The 14,861-nt window shown below is 45.5% G+C and overlaps 1 protein-coding gene and 1 long non-coding RNA gene across 3 annotated transcripts; one reads left to right on the forward strand and one right to left on the reverse strand.

The window, feature by feature from the left end:
- Positions 1 to 445: 445 nt before the first annotated feature.
- Positions 446 to 5,213, reverse strand: LOC310850442. Its single transcript, XR_014567316.1, has 3 exons — positions 5,082 to 5,213; positions 4,494 to 4,588; positions 446 to 553 (listed from the first exon to the last, which is right to left on the reverse strand). It is a non-coding gene; the product is annotated as an uncharacterized lncRNA (long non-coding RNA).
- Positions 5,214 to 5,296: 83 nt separating this feature from the next.
- NDUFS5 (NADH:ubiquinone oxidoreductase subunit S5) lies at positions 5,297 to 10,062 on the forward strand. Of its 2 annotated transcripts, none has more exons than XM_083751990.1 (3): positions 5,297 to 5,394; positions 7,950 to 8,167; positions 9,700 to 10,062. In XM_083751990.1, exons 2-3 carry the CDS (start codon positions 7,952 to 7,954, stop codon positions 9,802 to 9,804), a joined length of 321 nt encoding a protein of 106 aa, XP_083608116.1. In that variant the 5' UTR covers positions 5,297 to 5,394; positions 7,950 to 7,951; the 3' UTR covers positions 9,805 to 10,062. The 2 variants fall into 2 exon arrangements, with proteins under 2 accessions (XP_083608116.1, XP_083608117.1); XM_083751991.1 differs by having other exon boundaries at positions 5,309 to 5,398.
- The last annotated feature ends 4,799 nt before the right edge of the window (positions 10,063 to 14,861 follow it).

Consider the following 14,861-nt stretch of genomic DNA (forward strand, 5'->3'; position numbering starts at 1 on the left):
GAAAGGAGAATGTTATCCGCTTTGAGACTCCTTCGGGTAGTGATAAAACGGGATATCAAATCCAAGCTCTTCTTCTTCTTCTGACTCATGTTTAGCTTGTGGTCCACCAAGACCCCTCAATCCTTTTCAATATACTGCTAGTAAGCCAGGCGCCACCCCACCCCCCAAACCCTATATTTGTGCATCTGGTTCTTCCTGCCTAAGTGCAGAACCTTACATTTGTCCCTATTGAAATTCATTTTGTTAGCTTGTGCCATGTTCTCCAATTTGTTAAGGTCATTTTGAATTCTGATTCTGTCTTCTGTGGCATTAGCTACCCCTCCCAGTTTGGTGTCATCTGCAAGATCTAGTTTAAAGCTCTCCTGATCAGATTCTCAAGACTCTTGGCAAACACATTCTCGCCAACTGCTGTGAGGTGCAGCCCATCTCTCGCCAGAAGTCCTACCTCAAGGAGGCGGAGACCATGATCCAAGAAGCCAAATCCTTCCTGACAACACCACCTGCACAGCCAGTGGTTGACCTCAAGCATTTTCCTCTCTTCTTGGGCCACGACCTTCAACAGGAAGGAATGATGAAAAGACTACCTGTGCCCCAAGTCTCTTCAGCTCCTTGCCCAGTGTCTCGTAGTTCCTTGCTGTGTGTTGCAAGCTATGTGTAGCAGTATTATTTGTACCCACGTGAATCAGAAAAAGGGGTAGTGGTCAGCGGGCTTTATAAGACTTGGCAGCACATTGTGAATCTTTGCTCTCAGAAGACAGAACACCCCCCATGACATCCTGTTTCCTCCACACACCACTGCCTCTGTTCCCCTAAGTAGGGAGTCACCTATCACTACCACTCGTCTCCTCCTCCTCCTCCTGCTCTGGGTAGTAGCAGGAATCATTCTATGGGCTGTGCCTTCCAGTGTGGTGTAGTGGTTAAGAGCGGTAGTCTTGTAATCTGGGGAACTGGGTTCGTGTCTCCGCTCCTCCACATGCAGCTGCTGGGTGACCTTGGGCCAGTCACACTTCTCTGAAGTCTCTCAGCCTCACTTACCTCACAGAGTGTTTGTTGTGGGGGAGGAAGGGAAAGGAGAATGTTAGCTGCTTTGAGACTCCTGAAGGGGAGTGAAAGGCGGGATATCAAATCCAAACTCTTCTTCTTCTTCTTCAAAGGCTGCTTGGAGTGTTCTGAGGTCTGATTCTGTCGTTCCCAAGTCTTCCCCTCTTGTTTACTGGAGCTTATTTTGATATTGTTTGGATAAGTTACAAAGACCGTGAACTTATTGTTCCTACTCCTTCCTCCCAGCTTGTCAACATAGCAAATACGTTATCAGCACACTCATCCACAGTCAGTAGCCTTGGATCTGAATGGGTTAGATCAAGAATGGAAAAAGACTCCTCCAAATCCATCTCTTCCTGTCTTTTTCTCCGGGGGCGGGGGGGGGGGGGAATAATCGTTCTGTGCTCTGTACCTTGCACAGCCACCTTCGTGTCTTCTGAGGCTGCCCTAGCGCCTCTGGCCCAGAATCAGTGTCCAGGGTGAGAGCATGGTAGCGACTCTGCAACTCTAATGACAAAGTGTGGTTTGTGACTGCCCTATTTCTGTGCATCACATTCCTCCAGGGGTTAGACTCTTGCAATGGGCAATCTGTCTCCACCCTGGGGGCACCCCATCTATCTTGGTGCTCAATCTCAGTCAACTCAGCTTTATCAAGTAACTCTGCATGTTGTCCTGTTGCTTGAGGTGTGGCTAGGTGGGCCTCAGGGGTTAGTATTTAATGCTTCCGATGCTGCAGATGAGATTGGTGCAAATCACATGCCTGTCTGGGAAGAGTGTGGGAACAGAAGACAGCCCTGTTTGCAAGCTCTGGTTGCAAGCTCCCAGGTTCTGCACTGAGCTAAGTTTGACTGCTGTTGTAGCTCCCCCCCCCCCTCAGATCCTGTGTTCCCACAGAGCAATTAGCCACACACACACCCTCTGGCTTGCAATGAAAGAAAAGTAATCAAGAAAAGTAATCAAGCCTCTAGCAGAGCACTCAGCCACTCCCTGAGGCCTGCTATCAATCTATCAAACTTCTAAACAGCTCAGAAAAGCAAGCAAGCAGCCTTACTCCAAAAGACACAAGCTCACTCTCTTCAGTCTCCTCCAGCAATCCTTGTCCCTGTTTGTGAGGTCTGGTGGCAAGCTCCCAGGACCAGTGGGTGCAGCTGGGGCACAGATTCAAAGGAGGGTTCACCTGCAGAATGGGCATTACTCTGGTTTACAATAATAAACTCAGTGGTAGCGCTCCAAACCAGACCAGCTTCTCCTGTGTGGTTCTGCCTACCCACAAAATGGATTTTTCAAGATCACTCTTAAGCGTTCCTGAAAAATGGCCGCTATAATAATAATAATTTATTATTTATACCCTGCCCACCTGGCTGGGTTTCCCCAGCCACGCTGGGCAGCTTCCAACAAAATATTAAAATACAATAGTCTATTAAACATTAAAAGCTTCCCTAAACATGACAGTGGTCCTATGCATACCTAGCTAGGAGTAAGCGCCACTGAATGCAGTGCAACTTACTTCTGCTGCAAGGCAATCCTGTGCATGTTACTCAGAAGTCATCCCATTGTATTCCATGGAGCTTGCAATTAGGCAAGTGTGCATGGGGGGGGGGTAGATTTTCAGGAGTTTTAAAGGAGGAGGAACTGGGAGCATGGCAAAGTGCGTACCAGGGATGATATAAACTAGCTTAAGGCCCTGATTTTTTAAAGTTCAAAAGCTTTGACCCACTTGCAGAAAATAACACAATTCTTACTCACTTTATATATTTCTTATGCAATCAATTCGCATGCATTAAAATACACCTGAGCTTAACAACAGGGGCATGAGTCCAAAATTTGTGCCTGCTTCCTGTTAAGGTGCAAAAGTCTTAAAGTAAGCCCACCCCAACCTTGTGCCCTTCACCTGTGTTGGATGACAGCTCTCATCAGCCCCAAACAATACGGCCATGATCCCATTAGCCTCGGAATCATATGGCTGTGCAGGCTGGTACTTGTGGTCAAAAACATCTGAAAAGTACCAGGTTGTGAGGGTGGGGTGCTTAAAGGCTTCCCTTAAACCTTGTGCTGTTCTGCCTCTTGCCAACAGAGGGCACTGAGGGGAAAGCCGGTGGTATGATAAAATATGAATACAAAAAAGGAAATAATGATAGAGCAGAGGCAGAGGAAGGCGCTGCTAGAACCTGCTGGTGGCCTTGTGGCTGTCTTGCCATCTCTTGTCTATGATGCTGGCTGTTCTTTCCCATTAATTTGTGAAATATGTTTTCTCTCTAGATATAGAAAAATTAAAGTGATACATAGGCTAAACCTTTATTTGGTTTTGATTTTAAGCACTTGCTTCCTAGCAGTTAAGCTCAGTTAAAGACACTGGGACTTACTTCCAAGTAAACACAGACCACAAGGTTTTTTACATGCAGTTAAGCCCTGGATTTGGGCTGGGAGAGGGTGGTGCCCAGATGTCACCTTTAGAGTAGCTTCTTAGGCCTTGCCACAGTTGCATATATATTGCATGTATTGATTCAAAGAGAGATGCACATCTTGAAATAATTACTATTACCAGGCAACCTTCAGATATTTTTTTGAAAGCATTTGTACCCTGCTCCTCAGCCAAAAAGGCTCCCAGAGTGGCTTACACACAGTCAGCGAAGGCTGTGTTCAGACTCCCATTGTCTGTGGTTTATTGTTGCATTTATATCCCAACTTTTCCTCAAAGGGGCATACATGATTCCCCTCCCCCACTTCACTTAATCCCCAAAACAACTCTGTGAGGTAGGCTAGGCTGAGAAGCAGTGACTGATTTGAACCCTGATCTCCCAGGTCTTAGTCCAACAATCTAACCCCTACATCACACTGGCTCACTGTCCAGTGCTGGGTTTTTAAATCCATGTTCACACGAAGGCTATCAAAAATGTGTATGTATCCTTTACTTCATTGTAAAAGACAATTGTAATGTTTGATGGTTATGTTTCTCAAACCTTAAGCCATTCCTAATTCATCTCTAGTCAAGGTCTGAACACCTTTGCACAGGCTAAAAACATTCCTGCCCAATCAACTTGCACTAACTGGTGTGTACACAAACAGAAACAAATCTGATACGAATGGAGCCGTGCTGATGTGAACAGCAAGGAGGAAAGAGCTGCAAAACGCATAAGGGCAAGGAGGACTTCACTGGCCAAAGGGAAGTGAGATGGGAAGGGAAATGGCGGGGGAGGGGAGCATACTTTGGGTACCAATTCTTACAAAGTTATTTGGTAGCTGAAATGGAAACAGTGCAGAGCTAGGAAGAATCTGGTGCATAGCTGTCAACTTTTCCCTTTTCTTGCAAGGAATCCTATTCGGAATAAGGGAATTTCCCTTAAAAAAAGGGAAACGTTGACAGCTATGATCTGGTGGAGCTGGTCTTATAACAGAGCTGTGGCAACGTGAGAGCAGAGGTCTGTCCTCTGAGAAGGAGGGCTTCTGCCTACCTCAATTACAACCCGAGGGATCCTCCTCTTTTCCTCTTCTGGCATAAGGATTGGGCTGGCTAGAAATCCAAACTGGCCTCAGCCCCACCTTTGACCTGCATCGCTAACATCGGAGTACAATTACAAATAGGTAGCCGTGTTGGTCTGCCATAGTCAGAACAAAAAAAATTCCTGAAGAAGTATCTGAAGAAGTGTGCATGCACACGAAAGCTCATACCAAGAACTAACTTAGTTGGTCTTTAAGGTGCTACTGGAAGGAATTTTTTTTGATGGGAGTACAATGCAGATTACGTTGTCTTCAGCCACACCTGCCCACCCTCATAGATCACAGTTGCAACTGGGTGTGAGTTGGCAGGACTAGTGGTTAAATTCTTTAAAAACCAACTTACTGAACAAAATTAAACTAGAATCCTGAATAATAATAATTCATTACGTTTATATCCCACCTATTTTCCTTTCTAAGGAGATTCCCTTCCTCATTTAATCCGTACAACGACCCTGCGAGGTAGGTTAGGCAGGGAAGCTGTATGGGGATTTGAACCCTGGTCACCCAGGTCTTAATCCGAAACGCTCACCACTACACCTTACCGTCCAACACGCCTGCTGCCCGTTCACGTTCTGGCTTTCTCAGCCCGTCCCTGGAGGCTGCTCTCGCTTCTCTCCTACCGGCAGAGGGCGAGGAGATTCGTTCTTAAAAAATAGTTTATCCAATGTAAGCCCGGAAGTTAACTCCCGAGACGGCGAGTCACTCTTCATTTTTCTGTTCTCTGTGTCTCACGTACACGTAATCTGAGCGGAATCCTCCGCAAGCTTCGCAAGGAGCTTTACGTCCAGCCGCGACTGTCGTGAAAGCGAGGGGCACGCCTGACGGCAGCACTGTCGCAAACGCTCGCAAGGACAGGTAGGTAAGGAAGGCGGGGGGGGGGGTGTTACTCAGGTGGAAGGGGCAGGTGGGGGGGGGTTGTGTGGGAAGGGTATCCATTTCAATCCCCCACCCCGTCTGCCTGCGGCGGGGAGGGACAAGCTGTGTAGCAAAGTTCCCTGCAAGATAAAAATTCAGAGCCATTACTTGAAGCAGGTTCTGGGGTCTGTTACCTATCTATGCCTTTGGCGAAAGGGTGGGCGGTAGTCTGAGGGAGGGTCGCCCCCAGAATAGTTTGCTGCTCCTTGAGGCTCCCCTCAGTCCCTGGTGCATGATAGCGCCCAGGCTGGTCGAGGTAGCTTAGAAAGCCCCTTCCTCTCTTCCTCCTGGCAACAAATATGCCGTAAGAATAGTTTAGAGCAGTGGTTCCCAAATCTTTTTTGGGATCATCCCCTCACCGTACCCCATAAAAAGCATTATTCAGAACAGCGGTTTGTACGGCCCACTAAGGAAGATACCGCAATAAAATTCAAAACAGTAACAATTAATTGCATACTTATTCAAAATTCAATTAAAGATATTTAGTTTAATTCATTCAACAAAACTGATGAACTTGATTCAGTGAAACCAACTTTTCAAAGTCAGTCATTTACACCTCCAGCACCCCCTGCTGCCCACTTTCCTCCTCTCCCTGGATAACCCATATTGGCAACCACTGGGTTGGTTCGATGCACTAACCATGCACTGCCTGTTTCAACAGAGGCTAAACCATCTCCTTTGAGTCTGCCCAATGGTAGGGCTGGCCCTGCTCCCAGATTTGCTAAACTTCTGGAAACTTTGAAGCCGGGTGTGTGGATGTGAAGCGGGATGTAGTCTGGGAATATTTTGAAGTCTGGTGGGGGGATTTTGGAGGAAAATGAATTGTTTTGAAACATCTTCTCATTGATTTAAGCTTGCTTTAATATGTAAATGTTTCAGGTGTATTTGGCAAACTCACAGATTTTACAGTTTGGTATATAACGGTTTAAGACTCATTTACTTAAGGGATCACCTTACCTACATGCCACTTTGATCTGCAAAACTTTAACTTCTACAAGTGCCATACCGTGTTGGATCCAAGTGTATGAGTAGTTCCTTTAGAGTAGCAACACTCTAGCTTTAGCTGTGGAACTCCCCTCCTATTGACACGAGGCAGCAACATTCACTACCGGTATATTGTTTTAGATGCCTCCTGAAAACTTTGTTTCAGTGGGCCCATTCAGGCACATGACTTGGAAACATGTGTTTTAAAATTTGAATATGTTTTGATTTTATTTTTAATCATATTTCCTAGTATTTGTCATATTGGGCTCCTTTGAGAGGAGTGTGGGGAAAAAATGAAATAGTGTATAAGTTTACAAGGAGTTTAGAAATATGATTGCATTGATTTTCTCCAGATGGTAATTGCAGCGTATTCAGCATTAGAGAGGGAACAGTATGGTGCTATAACCATTAAGTCCTTAAACGTATCTTGGATTTCTACCAGTTATAGAATTATTATTTTGAAACCATCACTATTATGGGGGGCAGGGGGGTAGAATTATCTAGACTTGGAAACCTTTCCTTATTGTCAGCATTAACCAGACACAAAAAACCTACAGTGAATGTTCACATCACAAGCATTTTTTCTTCTTCAAACTCTTTCCAAATCTCTGAGAAATAAAAAAAATATGCAAACACATGTATGTTTGTGGGACACACTTTTGCCCATTCCTAGCTGTGTTAAAATCTTTGATTTCTCCATTGATTTCTATGGTCAGCTCTCGCTTCTGTCCCTAGGGACATTTAAAAATAGTTTCTCAATGTGAACTCGGTGAATGACCTAACTGAACAGTGGAGTAGTTCTGTCTATGTGTCTCTTCCTTTGTACTTCTTCTCTAGCCACTCAGTTCCATTCCCAGCCACCCAGTTTTCATTTCTCCAGCCTCTTATTCAGTGTTCCTTGCCATTGAGTAACCTAGGGACTGTGAAGGTTTTCCATTAAAGATTGATTGTATCATTACAAACCTCATAATTACCCTGAGTCTGCTGGTGTCACCCCTGTTTTGGTGCGAGTGGGGGGGGGGAGAACTGTACTGCAGAGCTAGCACATAGCCGTTGGGGGGCTTTCACCCCCATAAAGGTGTGGGCAGGTGCTGTGGCTGTAGCCCTACTTCCTGCTCCTCATTACTTGGTGCAATGGTACAAGCTGACCTCACCTCTGGTAGCTCCTAGACGTTGCCAAGTGTGTTATCCATATCCTCCATTTGAGGATGCATTAGGCGGTGTTTTTTTTAAAAAAGGAGAAAAGAGAGCATATTAAACTGGAATATTTTATTTATCCACCACTGCCACTTCAAAGATGAAGGCAGTCAATCATCAGATTAATTTGTTCCTGCTTGAACATGCTCACCTTAAAGCCTTTCTTCCCAGAATTTCCTGCTTCTCTCTCCCCTGGTCTAATGTTCCCCCTAAGGAGGATTTCTTCCTGAGTCACCTGGCTACTCTTCAGCTACACACCTAGCTATGCACATTTAAGATCATTTCTTTATTGGTGTTTTTTCTCCCCCTCTCAGCCATGCCACTTCTCGATCTCCAGAACCAGCTGGGCATTGATGTTGACAGGTGGTTGCTCATCGGGAGTTCCAAGCAGCCCCACAAGCAGGCCAGTTTGTGCTTTGCCTTTCAGAAGGAGTGGCTGGAGTGTTCTGATGGCATTGGATCTGTAAGGGCAAAGAAGGAGTGCCAGCAGGAGATGGAGGATCTTGCTGAATGTCTAAGCAAGAAAAAAATGGTGAGTGGGAGACCTGAAGCAGGGACTCAGGGTCAGCAAGTGTGCATCTGTGTGCAAGGAAGTATTTGTCTGCTTGCTTTTCTTATTGCTGGAGTATCTGCAGAAGTTGACTGCCTCTTCCCAAGTGCTGCTTGAAAGAGATGGTATGGACAGTTTGGGGGAGAATAGAAATGTAGTAAGTTTGCTTTCCCTGGGCAGAAGTTATTAGTAGGCAGCTCATTTCAAAGGCAGAATTCTCTTGTATTCCCATCCATCCCTGATGCCATTCAGAGCTACCATTTGTCTTACCAACATGAGGGGCAAAGGAAAGAGAAGCAGCTGTGCTTCCTTCTCACTGCAGTGAGAACATTAGAGAGGTAGAGTAATTCACAACTGTAGTTAGCGTGGGTGTAATAAACTGATTTGTAATTTAGGTCCAAAGCAAGTGGTTGACTTGGGGTAAGGGAATAGCCCTTACTCTATATGCTGCTAACTGCAAGCAGGCTCTGCGTTTTGTGCGCTAATGTCGGGGATCCATTGGTTGATCCCTCAAGGGCAGGGCTGATGTGTGATGCTGCTTTGCAGTGTAGTCAGACCAAATGGCCTGGTAAATTCTGACTCATTAATTTTGCCAGTATATGGGACACCTTTTGAGGTGCTATCAGGGTGGGGGAAGCAGGTGGAATTCCAAAGTGTAAACTCCTGTTGGGTTTGTGGATGTAAGCTGGGAGAAAAGTTAAAATATTTTCCAAGCTGCAGCTTGTTGCCATCTTTCAATGTAACTGGCCCACCCCTTTGAATGTTTTCATCATGCAACGGGAGCAAGGTATTGCTGCTTCAGAGCCTCTCTCCTCTCCTCCTCACCTCCCCCAGCCCCATCTGTTGTTAACAAAACTGCCCATCCCTAACTGGGCTTCCCACATCTCCATAGCTGAGAGTGCAGCATGAACATCTTGGTCAGCTGTGCAGGCACCTCAGGAGTCTGGCAGACCAAGATCATTTTGTGGCAAGTAGAGAATAGCAGGTCATCTGGAGGGCAGCCATGTGTGGGAGCCCATCAAAGCCTTTTGCTAGTAAGGTACCTCCTGGCTCTCACTCTGCGCCTTGATGCTGAAAGATTCTGACACTTTGATCTAAAGAACAGAACTGCAAGACTGAGAGTAGCAGAGTTGTCAGTCTATTTGAACTCAAGATCGGCTTATAACCCACTCTTTAAAAAAAACCTTGTATATGTCCGTTCCCCCCCTTCTCTCCCCACCCTGATCTGATCTCTTTACACTTGTAAAGAGTTGGGCAGGTGCAACTTCTCACAAAGGAATGGCAAAGCAGTCTACTCTTTTGCACAATTTTTAAAGGGAAAGGGGTTCCATGTTTTCCCTTGCATCTGGTCACCCTTCAGTGAGTTGGAGTGCATTAAAGGGAGTGCTAAATCTGAGACCTTCAGCAATGGGAACATGCTCCTTTACAAATCCCCACGTGCTCTGACCTGCTGGAGAGGGCAAGATTTAACTCAGAAGGTGACATCCCAACTCTCTCTTCTGTTCCTTTGGCAGGTGAAGCGAATGATGGCGATTCATGCACAGAGGGAGAAGCTGATAAAGGAGGGAAAATACACCCCTCCTGACAACCATTCTGGCAAATTTGATCCCACACCTTGAACTTCTGCTGCTTACCCTGGAGGAAGCAGAGCAGGAGCCACTTCCCAGTCTCTCTCCCCCCCTTTTTTTTTAAAGAGTTGTATCACTAATGTATCAACAACTTCTGGTCAGGGTGGAGACAATTGACTTTAGTCATTTTCCTTTAGCTGCCAACTGCTCCTCTCTTGTGAAGAGAGGAAGTGGCAGGCTGTTCCTGAAGTTCTACTGAAGTGGCAGACTGTTCCTGGCTTGAATAAAACCACCTCTTTGGATCTTGAACGTTAAGCTTGAGGTTCTTTTCTTTCCCCCCATCTTTGTTATTACAGTGGTACCTCGGGTTACAGACGCTTCAGGTTACAGACTCCGCTAACCCAGAAATAGTACCTCGGGTAAAGAACTTTGCTTCAGGATGAGAACAGAAATCATGCGGCGGCAGCAGCGTGGTGTTTCAGGTTAAGAACAGTTTCAGGTTAAGAACGGACCTCCGGAACAAATTAAGTTCTTAACCAGAAGTACCACTGTACAGAGCTGCAAGTAGCCATTTGCTTGGAATCTGTGAAAGTGTGGAATGCACAACATGGAAGGTGACCACCTCAGTCAGAGAACACGGCTGGAGAATCTGTTGTTGCTGGGATCCCAACTCTCATCAGCCCACACAGCCTAGTGGTCAGGGTTGATGGGAGTTGTAGTCTAGCACCACCAAGAGAGAGGTTCTGCATTCCGATCTAGGTGCTGAAAATGTTAGCTTCCTTCCACCACTTGTTCCTGCTGTCTCAGACAAGCCTGTCTGTTATTACATTTATATCTACCTGTCTTCTCTCAAGGAGCTTAAGGTACACAGTGCCCTCCCCTTTCTATCCTCAGAAAAAATGTGTGAAAGAGGTTAGGCTGAGAGAGGGTGACTGGCCCCAAAAGTCACATAATAAGCTTCATGGCTAAGTGAGGTTTTTAACCTTGCCCAGTTCTAGTTTGGTGCTGTGGTTCTGTCCGATCCTTTGCTTCCCACCCATGCATCCCCATCTCTATTTTTTCTGCTACTTCTTGGGTCTAGAGCAGTCTTCCCATCTCTGTGCATCAACCCAGCTCCCTCATGTTCCTCTTGGTGAAGCTTGCCATGAGGAAGACATATTTTGGGGTGCCAATAATGAGTACAGTATAAGAAAACAAATGGATCTGGACTGCTGGCCAGTGGGCTTCTACAGTCTGTTGGACAGTCCTCTTGCACCATGGATGGGAGTTGTGGTCCATGTCAAGTTAACAGGAGGGTGTGTGAGTCATTTGGACTCTTCCCCTTTGAGTAGCCCTCTCCTTTCAGCTTGTTCACTTCCATCTGTTCAGACTCTTCCTTGATCCTTCCTCTTTTGCATTACAAATTCACATCTTGTCTAGCAGAGGGCCATTGGACAGAGGGTGTTGCCCCCACAGCCTCTACGGTGCCTAGCACATGCTCATGGCCCTGCATAAATAAATAGCAACCATTTTCCTTCTTACAGACCTCTTTAAGTGGGGATCCTCTGTTGAGTAATTGAATTCTCAGAGAGTGATGTCCCACTCTCTAACATAGTGCAATAGTTATTTGTGGCAAAAAGGCTACCAAATTGCCCAGAGTTTCTTGTTTTGTTGCCAGTCAGTAACTTGGGAAGTTTTATTACTGGAGGAGGCCAAAGGCTTCTGGGATTTCATTTAGGGAAACAGGAGGCCTCTGTGCATTTGGGTCTCCACCAATCTTCTGCTTTCATGCTTGGTGGAATTCTCAGAACCACCCTTTGTCTTCCTCAAATCCCTTGTCTCAGTCTCTAGCCAGCCAGCTATATCATTTTAGGAGCTGTCATGTAGTTCTGCAAGTCTGAGGTATGCAGGGACCAGCTGTTTGGTTGCCTGCTCTTCTGTAATACCTGTATTGAGATTTGCAGGTTACTGCAAAGGATTTGGGCCAGTTTTAGCTGGATCAACTCATGTTTATTTACAGGTAGAGAGCGCCAGGCTGGGATTCTGTTCCCTTCTGCCATACCTACCAGCCTAGAACTGTCATCTGTCATCTGCTGGGAAGCAAGGAAATGTTGCTTTTAAACCTTACCTGCCACTTCAATAAAGTCACACAGTTCCCTGGTTGCTCCATGTTTACCTTTCTGACAGGCGCTCTCCCCCACACCCCAGCCTGCCTGCCTGTCTCTGTAGATACATAAAGATTAATAATAGGGGCTGTGTCCTTGCTCACACTGCTACCCAACCCCCTGCCATCCCCCCCTCATATTAGCCCATAGAGCAGGCACCCCCAAACCTGGCCCTCCACCTGTTTTGGGACTACATTTCCCATAATCTCTGACCACTGGTCCTGTTAGCTAGGGATGATGGGAGTTGCAGTCCCAAAACAGCTGGAGGACTGAGTTTTGGGGTGGCTGCCATAAAGCTTCCCCTTCTCACCCCATGCAACTTCTAAGCTTGCTTTTCATTTTCCCCAACTCCATTTCTGAAACTACTATTCTGCAGCCCCACTTTGCATCCATTTTCAGCTTCACCCCTAAGTCCATGCCACCTCCTTTTCTACCCCATTTTTTTTCGTCTACCCTACTCACTTTTCTCAACTCTCCCTTGCACACAGATCCCCCCCCCCAAATTCCATGCATTCCTCCTCTACCATAAAGGCCCTTTGCAGACACCCCCTGTAACCTTAAGATGAATAGAACCTTAAAAGCAAGCCTGTCAGTTACCTTGTTCAGTTTAAAAGGGTAAGTTCAGCTGATAGAGGTTGCACATATATGGATGTTTGCTTGTTCACAAAATACCTTTTCTAATTTACTATATTTAATATAGAACTTCATGTTGAAGACAATACATGGTATCAGGAGTGCAATACATGATTGTGGGAAGGTAATTACCAGCTTGATGCCGATACCAGTGAAGATCCTCGAACAGATAATTAAACAGTCAGCCTGTGATCACCTCGAAAAGGATGCTGTGATTACTAAGACTCAGCATGGGTTTCTCAAAAACAAGTCATGCCAGGCAAATCTCATTTCTTTTTTTGATAGAGTTACAAGCTTGGTGGATCATGAGAATGCGGTAGACAAAATGTTATCTTGATTTCAGTAAGGCTTTTGATGAAGTTACTGTTAGGTGGATTTGTAGCTCATTGACTGACCATACCTAAAGAGTGCCACAGAAGACAGAACCAGGATTAAAGATTGACTTAACAGATTGGAGAACTAGGTCAAAACTAACAAAATGAATTTCAGTAGGAACAAAATGTCCAGTTCTACACTTAGGCAGGAAGAACCAGCTACACAAATATAAGATGAGGGACATCTGACTTTCAAGTACTGTAGTATATGTGAAAGGATCTAGGCTACAGGCTTAACCTGAGTCAACAGTGATGCAACAGCAAAAAAAGCTAATGCTATTTTAGGCTGCCTCAAAAGTAGTCTAGTGTAAGGATCAAGGGAAGTAATAGTACTGAAGGCAGCCCAGTATCGGGAAGTTTTTAATACTTGATATTTTACAATGTTTTTATATACGCTATAAACCACCCAGAGTTGCTGGGGAAAACCAGCCAGATGGGCAGGGTATCAATAATAATAATAATAATAATACCACTCTATTCTGCCTTGATCAGACCACACCTGGAGTACTGTGTCCAGTTCTGAGAATCACAATTTAAGGATGTTGACAAGCTGGAACATGTGCTGAAGAGGGAGACCAATATGATCAGGGGTCTGGAAACCAAGCCTTATGAGAAATGGTTGAAGGAGCTGGGTATGTTTAGCCTGGAAAAGAGGAGAGACTGGGAGGAGATATGATAGCCATCTTCAAATATCTGAAGGGCTACCACATGGAAGATGGAGCAAGCTTGTTTTCTCCTGCTCTGGAGGGTAGAACTCGAACCAATTGCTTCAAGTTACAAGAAAGTAGATTTCGGCTAAATATCAGAAAGAACTTTCTGACAGTAAGAGCTGTCTGCCAGTGGAATGGACTCTTTCAGAAGGTGGTGGACTCTCCTTCATTGGAGTTTGTTAAGCGGATGGTCGTGTGTCATAGATGCCTTAACTGAAATTCCTGCATTGCAGGGAGATGGGCTAGATGACTCTGTGGTCCTTTCCAACTCTACAATTTTATGATTTGAAACTAACACAACAATGCCATTCCCAGCTCCATTCTCATGGCACTCAAACCTTGTTTTAAACTGTCACTCTTTCCCACGGTGTTATCTCATCATCATTTACTCTATTTTTTAAAAATCACTTTTTCAGTTTCCTTTACTCAACTCTCTGCTGTTATTTAAAACCATCATTTTAAAACTTTTCTTCTCTTGCCCATGCAAATTCAAGACTGATGCAATACTGCAAATCCTCCAAGTGTGTGTGTGTGTGTGTGTGTGTGTGTGTTACCTCCCACATTACAACTGTCATATACTAACATTCAAGCGATATTCAAGGGAGTAGGTGGCGTTGTGGTCTAAACCACTGAGCCTCTTGGGCTTGCTGATCGGAAGGTCAGCGGTTCAAATCCACACGATGGGGTGAGCTCCTGTTGCTCTGTCCCAACTTCTGCCAACCTAGCAGAAAGTACACCAGTACGTACCACTGCGGCAGGAAGGTAAGTGGCATTTCTGTGCGCTCTGGCTTCCGTCACATTGTTCTGTTGTGCCTGAAGCGGTTTAGTCCTGCTGGTCACATGACCAGAAAGCTGTTTGTGGTCAAACGCCGGCTCCCTTGGCCTGAAAGCGAGATGAGCACCGTACCCCATAGTCACCTTTGACTGGACTTAACCGTCCAGAGGTCCTTTACTAATATCCAATCAGTGGAACCAAATATGGACCCTTATCTAGCCAAAATGGCCCCCATTCTCTCTCAAGAAGGATGTCAGAGCACGTTTGGGGGAAATCCAAAGATTGCAGCAATACAATACAGTAAATGTTTAGGGAAGAAAGCCAATGAGGACTGAACATGCTCAGTGTGTGCACAATGCTGGCTAGCAGGGTTGGTGGAAAATTGTAAAGTATGCTGGCTGGGGCTGATGGGAGTTGTAGTCCACCAACAACTGGAGGGCACCAGGTTGGTAGAAGCTGAAATAAGTATCCT

This window comes from Podarcis gaigeae, assembly GCF_964106915.1.
Source record: "Podarcis gaigeae genome assembly, chromosome: 8".
NCBI lineage: Eukaryota > Metazoa > Chordata > Lepidosauria > Squamata > Lacertidae > Podarcis > Podarcis gaigeae.

Coding starts and splice junctions, on each gene's coding strand:
- NDUFS5 (XM_083751990.1), top strand. CDS start 7,952: ATGCCACTTCTCGATCTCCAGAACCAGCTGGGCATTGATGTTGACAGG. Junction 8,168..9,699: donor GTCTAAGCAAGAAAAAAATG/GTGAGTGGGAGA, acceptor TTCCTTTGGCAG/GTGAAGCGAATGATGGCGAT.